This window comes from Papaver somniferum, chromosome 7 (genome assembly GCF_003573695.1).
Source record: "Papaver somniferum cultivar HN1 chromosome 7, ASM357369v1, whole genome shotgun sequence".
NCBI classification, from domain to species: Eukaryota; Viridiplantae; Streptophyta; class Magnoliopsida; order Ranunculales; family Papaveraceae; genus Papaver; species Papaver somniferum.
Window position 1 is genome coordinate 78,105,602 of NC_039364.1, and position 8,909 is coordinate 78,114,510.

The following is an 8,909-nucleotide window of genomic DNA, read 5'->3' on the forward strand; positions in this document are numbered from 1 at the left end:
ACATATCATTTTTTTAGGGCTGTGTGTACAAAGGGCAGGGACGTTGTCAACGCGAGTTGATGACTCGCAACGATCAACACAACAACAAGAACTGATATTTGTATTCGTGTAAGGAGGATGAAGTCCCCCGACAAATAGGCATGGTGCCTATCATTTCAGTATAACTATCAGTCTTGTGGGACTGACAATTCAATTTGTTTTCTCGACTTCCCTGAGTAATTCAAGCGGGTGTCTTTAACAATTCTGTAGGTTCTTTACTTTTAAACAACTTCGGCTTGCTTCAAATGCTTCTATATTCTTCATATGACGTCGGATTGACTCCATTGTTTCGTCGTTGGCTTCGTCTTTCGTCCTCTTCGAGATGATAGCAAGAACTCCTCGATTTTGGATGAGTTCCACTTGGTCTTTGGTCTTCTCCGCTTGTGGCTAACATCTTTTATTGCACAATTAAGTGTCGATTCACTTGTTTTGGATGATTCACCTACTACAACACAAATAAAACAAAACAAACGTAATATACAAATAATTTACAAGATAATAACAATTACTAGCATGGATTCGACACTAAATATATGCAAAATATGCACTTAACCATGGGGATTTTGCAGAGCCGTAAAGGATTGGGTTATGGTAACGAGTTTGGATGTGTGAAGTTTGTGAATCAGTTCCATCTTCTGTTACAGGTAAAGCTGATGCAGTTGAATGCAACTTCATTCCGTTTAACTTGTGATGCAGATATTTATTCATTGAATATATTAGCACGTCGTTCAGAACACATTCCAGTTTTTCCGTTCCGGAGCAGAACGTATTTCAGCTCCGGCTGATCAAATGAATCATAACGATTTGAAGGGCCATAGATGTACGATCTTACCGTAGGCTAAATGGTTATGTTAAAACCGTTGGATCGTATGATTTTTCAGGGGTACATATGTAAATTTCGCATTTGTATTTTATAAAATTCTTTAAAGTGTGGTATTTTTATTTTATAAATCACTTAAAGTATCCCAAGGACAGTCAAAGACATTCAACATTATTTTCAAGTACTAAACACTAGGTTGGAAAAAAATTAGACCAAACACTAACTTTTGACAAAATGTAAGTACCAAAAACCAAATAACCCTTACATTGCAACAATTTTCAGCACGAATCAACTAGTAGCACTTATACTATTACTGTTTTGCATCAATATTGGGTTTTCATCAATCACCTACGAAACATAGAATGATGATACAGATGGGTATTCAGAAAAGGCATACTTCTGGAGTTATCATGTTGTATTCTTTTCCCTTCGTCAAGGTTTTATCCCACTGGATTTTTCTCCAGTCAAGGTTTTAACGTGGAAACATTTGTTCTAAGTTTTCTTAATATTGTACTCTTGTTCCTTAGTTCAGGTCTTTCCATTATGCATTTGTCCTGGTGAGATTACAATGAGGCAATTAAGTATTGACTTAGACATTGTGGTCATCAAGGAGGGAATTATATGTAAAGGACTACATCTGAAGAACTATATGTGATGCACTACATATAACGCACTACTATTGAACTGTACAAGGGAGAGTGTTGTCGGGAATTGGGTCTGAGGTCTCATATGAACGTAACCAGGGTCTACCACATGTAAGGCTGTAAATAACACCCGAAAACACTCGGCCTTCCTGTACGCGCCCGAACCTGCATGTACCCGTATCATCTCAAAGCATGTTACAGGTCGTCATGGGTCGCCTGGCCTACCCGGCTAGCTTATATTGGCAGGCTCGGACTTTCCCTAAAATTAAATAGTCTGGCATGCTACCTCCCCAAATAATCATGCCTGTTATCCGTTTGAATTTTTCGCAAGAGTTTTAGTTGGAGTAAATTGTTATGTGTTTTGGTTATATTTTGGATTTAAATTATAATTTTCACTTCTATTTTTGCATCTAGAATATTAATAACTTAAGATTGTTTTAAACAAATCATTTCAATCTCTAAATTCTAACACGAACTAAATCAAATTTTACGTAACTTTGAAAGTATCAAAAACTTGAAACATGTTTTGCCTGCCTGGCCTACTTGATAGAATGGGTTGTAGGCGGGCAGTGGGAGCCAAAATAAGTGTTTTTACGTGGCCTTCCCTGGCCTGACAAGCTTCGTGGGCAGTGGGCAGCTGAATATGAGGCGTATCTGGCTTGGAGTAAGAAGCGGGCCCAATTTACACTAGCTTTGAGTAAGAAGTGGGCCCAATTACACCCCTAACCACACGTATAAGAACGATTTTTTAGGGACCATGGTTTTTTTTAGGGGACCATGATTTTATTAGGCCACCTTCCCTATAGTTATAAGGGGTGTCTTAAAGCATTGAAATGACTAACCTACCCTTAACCCAATTTAATTTAAAACCAACCCAATAACCACCTATATATATATATATAACCACCACCTCCTCCCACCACCACCTCCCACCATCGCCGATCACCACCACCACCTCCGATTATCACCACCACCACCGCCCACCATCGCCGATTACCACCACCACACCTCCGATTATCACCACCACCAACCATCGATTACCACCACCACCTCCGATTACCACCACCACCAACCACCACCACCACTATATATATATATATATATAGCTTAATTTAAAACATTAACAAAGATATTCTCACAAACCCATTACTTGTCATTCGTTTTTGGTTGAATAAATGAGGAATAATCATTAAAATGAGTTGAAAATGGAAGTTGCAGAGAGGTTTAATTGAGGGTTTTTTTTTCAGAGAAAAGTTCGGTTATCACGATTTAATTTTTTCTTAACCGAACTCAGAGTTCGGTTGATTCGCAAAAAAGTACTTTTAACCGAACTTCTTGTATTAGAACAACACAAGTCCATAAGTTCGGCTCCTTCGCAAAATAAGGATATCACCGAACTTTAATTTACGAAAATAATGAGAAGTCCACAAGTTCGGTTCGTTCGCAAAAATGTTAAGTTTTCTTTGTAACCGAACTCTACCTTTGAAACTTCGTAACCGAACTCTACCTAATTCTCTAAGAAATAAATTTCGTAGTAACCGAACGTTTGCCTAATTGCCTATATGCATATATAAGCCCAGTTCGGTTGATTCGCAAAATATGTTGAAGTTTGTGAACCAACCGAACTTCTAACACTAGGTTACTTTTAACCTGCAGTTCGGTTGGGAACTTGGTTGCGTTGAAGTTTGCGAACTAACCGAACATACAAGATGTACCCAAATAAATTGTTAAGTTCAAAGTTCGGTTACCTACCATCTTATCCTAGGTAACCGAACATTACACTGTACGACCAAAACCTCCATTAACGAGTGAGTTCGGTAACCTGCGTGTTTGGAAAACGTAACGGAACTACACTTTCAGGTGTGTTCGGTTACATGTTCTTAACATATGGTAACCGAACTGGCCTAAATCTACATAAAAAATTTCATTTTTTTTTGAAAGTTTGGAACAATTCAACCAACATTATCTAAGTTTGAAGCCTACCTGGATACCCAAATACCCTTCCTCCGGTTGTGGTTGGTAAAATCCATCGTTTTTCATGTTTTCCTTCTTCATCTTCTCTAACTTTACTCTCTCAATAATTCTACTTCTTTAAAAAAAAACATCTGATTTTTAATCTTACTAGTAATCTTTACCTTAATCATCTCACTAACCATTACACTAACTATTATTAACACTAACTAATCATCACTCAAAATTAATCAGGAGGGTAATTTAGATATTAATATAAATATCTAGATAAGGGGTGACCTAGATTTACTTCTAATGTCTTTACCCAAAATAAAACCATGGTCCCCCAAAAATACCATGGTCCCAAAAAATCGTTCATGTATAAAGGCTTAAACCTATGTAATATGTAACCCATCTCATAGAAACTCCAATTCAACATAACAATTGATTGTTCAAAATGAAAAACCGGCCATTTTAAGAAGAAAAAAATCTTTTTTATTCTTACAAATTTTGAGGATTTTTACTTTTTTTATTTATTTATAAAAGGTATTGCGATCAAGTTCAAAACCCTTTTAGACTCAAGATCGGCTCCGAGAGTACTAACGTATATATTGCATCAAAGAAGGATTTAAATAATAAACATCGTATTCACAACTAAGAAAACAATCAAATAAGGATTTAGTAAGTAAATCAGAACACTGGACAACCCTTGGCGACAACTCCTTTAGCGGTTGGGCAGGAAGCCAAAGGGCAACCATCCGCATTACTTCCCCACCAATCAATACTAATTTCATTCATACCCAAACAAAAGTGCAAAAGCACAGCCATGAAAGCCAGACCAGCATCAAGAGCTCCAGACAGAACGTAATTATGTTTCCGCCACCAGTTCTGGTGGTATCTAAAAACAACGAATCCAGAAAGAAACCCAACCAGTATCCAACTTGTATAGTTAACAGCAGTTGCTGGAGGCATACTTGCTGTTGCACCGATGAGTATAGGCATATTAACCAGACTAATCCATTTTTGATTAGGGAAGGCTCTTTGAGCCAACCAAACTAGTATAGGTGCAATTGCTCCCCCTAAGAAGAACCAGTTTATAGTGGCATAAGCACCAAGATTTCCGAAGATTCTGCGAGGTCCAACTAATCCCCATATAACTGAAGCATCAAAGAATACATGGTCACCAGGACAAGTCCAAGGACTATCAGGGGAAAGCACCTGAGTGTTACACATATCAGGGATGCTATGTATGAGCCACCATGAAGTTCCCAAGTAAGACACTCCAGCTACAATAGTTCCTACAACCTGATTCATAAATCACAAAAAAAGACATTACATAAGTTTATGAAAATATAGAAATCTCCCATGCTCATAGTTCTATAAGATACAATCAATTGGTGGTTTGATGTATGTTGACCCATAGATGGTTGTAATAGGTGCAAATGATCAATGTTGAGAAACTGTTGTGAGTCAATTTATTCTAACGGTTTGATTGAGAGAAGAGTCCCTGTGTATTGTAAAACTTATGCGGTGGCCATAAAACTTGCATCCTATTTTTCTTCAACTATAAACTTTATTACCTGTGCCAGGAACATTGTTCTTGGTGGAATCTTCATGTAGTGGCCTAGTTTGAAATCTGCAAGAAAGACTATTGCTTGTCTCATACTTACGTACCCATACGTCTTGAAGCATATGTTTGCCACAGGATACCCAGGATATATGTACCCAATGATGTACTCTGTTATGATGTTCAATGCTGGTTGCTGTTTGACAACAACACGAAACAAGGTAATTGATCAATTTGTAGTGAAGTTGATAAAACTATTGATCACCGACGAAACATGTGATCATCTTGGCTATGTTTATAATATTATAAATAAAAATATTGAACAAAAATACTTACTTGGTTTGTGGTTGCAGTAAGGATACCAATTGGAAGAGTGAAAAATATGGCAAGTGCGCAAGCAAACAGCACACCCCACCATGGTAGTTGAAGCTGCTCATTGTAGAACTCACAAGCAAACACAGTGACTGCAATAGTAGCTAGAAGTATGCAAACAAACCACCATTCAGGCACTTGCTTGTACTTGCTCATTAATCTTGTGTGTATATCCTTTTTCTTGTCTTTAAATGCTGATCTGCTTTGCTCCCATATTTCTCTGCAATTAATTCGAGTGTAAGTTTTGGACACAAGATAGTTATATAAACCATTTAAAACCTCGAGGGTTCTAACAGGCAGTGCGGATTAAAAATTTGCAGTATATTTTCTAAGATACATATGTTCTTATATATTCTTAAGAAACGAGTGAATATTTTCAGTTATGCGTAACACCCCTGAAATACTATAACTAATATATAACAATAACTACCTTCCGTGAAACAGGAGAACATGAACGATGACGGCACTAAGTGTCGCGAAACCCACTCCATAAGTCATAACAAAGAAAGATGTAAGGTAAATAGGTCCACTTTTATTATAAGCTGCCATGTCAATCTGGAAATCCTCGTTGACAATGCTAGAGATATTGTAAACCTTTCCATTAGATTCGTATAGCTTTGACGAAAATATGGAGAAGTTCTTTGCCTTGTAAAAATTGAACCAATAGGTAATTGGTGTTGCAATATACGTAATGAAAATGAAACCAACAGCTACATTTGCCGTAGCAAACCATGGGCTCGCCAGTGGGGTATCGAGATAGGACGATACTGTCGTCCAATCAAGCCCAATTGCACCTATTCCAAGACCATGAAGACCGGAACCTAGTTGTTGTGCCAGAACAGATTTGGGGAATATCCAGCAAACCCATGAGAGGGATGTCAACATTGGGAAGAGATAGCCAGGGAGAACATAGTATGCGAAGCTACACACAAATGCGACAAGGAAAAAATGGATTCGTGATAATCCACCCTTGGATTTAGTTTCTTTCGCATGTAAAGCCCTGCCATAATAGTGAAAGGGAATTGGATTAGTATGGGTAATGTTGAAACAGAAGTAACAGTAACTTCAAGAGGCAACTTACACTACCCAAACAGTCTGACTAGCATGCAGAAAAGTAGTTTTCACTATCGTGAACTCGTGTTGTTTGAATCTTGGCTTTATCCGAAAAGTTAATCAGCATTCTTTAATCATCTAATACATTGTATAGAACCATTAGTAATCCGAAGTACTCAATCAATAGTCTGCTGATACCATCTAAATCTATTTGTAAACTTACTAACTAGGAATAAAGTCAGTGCATGTCTTATAAGTAACCCTTGGTACTCCTTTACCAGAATATGCCAACATAACAGAACTCACAAATGGGCATCTAGAAATTAAATTTATAAGATATATGCACTGGAAGTCAGCGCAAGTATGCAATTTGCTTGCTGTCTTTCCGGTGCGTTTGCAACTGGAACCCATACATTCAGTTTGCCTACATTCTAATTATTGCAGAACTAGTTTAGTCCTAAGACAGATTTGAGATGCAAACAAATGCGATAAAATTAACTGCATATACCCGAATAGGGAGACTTGAACAAGATTTTTTGGCCACCACATAGCTGCTGGCTCCACCAAATATCTCCGGAAAATTCCAGCCCAACCAAATCCAAGCACCTAACGATTCAACAACCAAAACAAAATTGAAATTGATCGGTTACGCCCTAAAATGAAAAACCTAAAATTAAAAAATTAGAAAAGGAAAAAAAAAAAAAGGATTACCTGGGTAGTGACAACAACGATCAAAGAAACAAAGAAACTGAGATTCTTCTTGTAAAAGAGTTTAACAGCAGTAACAATATGTATAGCATAAACAGAACCAGCACCAGAATTAGCGAATATTGTGATCAAAACATGTTCTTTGACGTTAAAAGGACCAGGATTTAACGTAAATTCATATCTAGTACCCTTGAAAAATATCCGATCAGTGACATACTTAGCCATCAAATGACCTAGTGGAACAACAGCAATTTGAGCAGAAACGGATGAGATGGTTAATGGTTCTTTTCTATACCAAAAAAACTGGTTTAAAAATGAAAGAAGAACACAAAAAAGAGTTCCTAAAACCCACATTCTAAACGTTAGGGTTGGTAAGGATGGATCATCTGTTGTTGGTACTGTTAATGCCACTTGTTTTACTGGTGAATTTTCTTCTTCTTGATCATATTTCTCTGTTTCTGCCATGGTTGCTACACTCTCCTCTCCTCTCCTCTGTTCTAGTGCTGTTTGGTGTGAGTGGTGAAAAGGTTAGATGTCGATATGTATATTATGCAACCAATTGAGTAGTTTTGGTAATGTTTTCGCAATATTTTGAGAATCTTTTTATTTATTACCGGGCCCAAAACCTACAAACAAGAAATTTTAGCTATATGGGTAAAACGCGTATTAGCAGCCTATTCCAATTCCCAACATCTATTGGGTAAAACGCGTTACGTAGAACTTTAGAACTACATATGAAAAAGGCAGGTAGATAAAGACTTAAAGACTGTGACGGAGTTATCCTGAATTATAGCTTACCGGATATGTATTAGTGAGAGAGAGAGTTTTCCATCCGAGAGCAGAATTAGGAAAATATCTGTTTTTGCCGGTAAGAATATTGTGATGAGTGAAAAAAGGCTTAACCCAAGTCGAAATTTTCGGAAACAAATCAAAAACTTTCGCGTATCGTTACACCACCAAAATGGTAGGAAACGAATAAGTCTCGTTCATCTCCAAAAACAATTTTTTGTTACAACAACTTTAACTTTGCCTATAAAAGTGCAGACGATCTAGGATTTTGAATGTGTAAAGAGGGAAAGCCAGGCTTGATTCCAGTTCAGACCCATGGCCTTTGTGATTATTAGCATCACCATTATGACCACCACCATCACCAAGACATGTGTCGACGTTGTTACAGAACCAAGAATCTAGACATATTTCACAGTGATTAGTACTTCAATAGAATAGAATATTCTGCTAAATTAAAAGTGCTAACCATATATTGCTAACGAGTCTAATTTTTAGACTCGAACGCATAACCAATTCACCGGTTTTCAGTAGTCGTGTACCCATCAACACCCCTAAATCATAGGAGTACTACTTCTTTTATGAAAAACAGTCCGGTTCCCATAAATAGAAAGTCAAATATTACGAGTTTAATAGTCTACTCATAGAGGGCTCACTTTTCTTTTTCTCCTCTCTCGTAGAACAAAAGAGGACGACTTCCCTCTCCATAATGTCCTAACAAATAGTACCATGAGAAGAGGATTGAGATCAGATATACAAGTCGATATAAGTCAATAATGTCCTAACAAATATTATTAGATTCAACTAAAATTGGGCTACAAATTCATATTAATAAATTCAACTAATAATTTTTACGCTCTCAACTACTTCCTTTGTCACAAATTAATTGAGTTGTTTGTAGTTTGCGCAATTATTAACGCAAGGAAAAAAAAGAAGTATGTTTAAGTATTTTTTACACTTATACTCTTAT

The 8,909-nt window shown here is 37.0% G+C and overlaps 1 protein-coding gene across 1 annotated transcript; it reads right to left on the minus strand.

Moving 5' to 3' along the window:
- Positions 1 to 4,039: 4,039 nt before the first annotated feature.
- On the minus strand, positions 4,040 to 7,765 carry LOC113297705 (oligopeptide transporter 7-like). The gene is made up of 6 exons (XM_026546268.1): positions 7,157 to 7,765; positions 6,954 to 7,051; positions 5,823 to 6,392; positions 5,357 to 5,612; positions 5,034 to 5,216; positions 4,040 to 4,758 (listed from the first exon to the last, which is right to left on the minus strand). Exons 1-6 carry the CDS (start codon positions 7,616 to 7,618, stop codon positions 4,144 to 4,146), a joined length of 2,184 nt encoding a protein of 727 aa, XP_026402053.1. The 5' UTR covers positions 7,619 to 7,765; the 3' UTR covers positions 4,040 to 4,143.
- Positions 7,766 to 8,909: the final 1,144 nt, after the last annotated feature.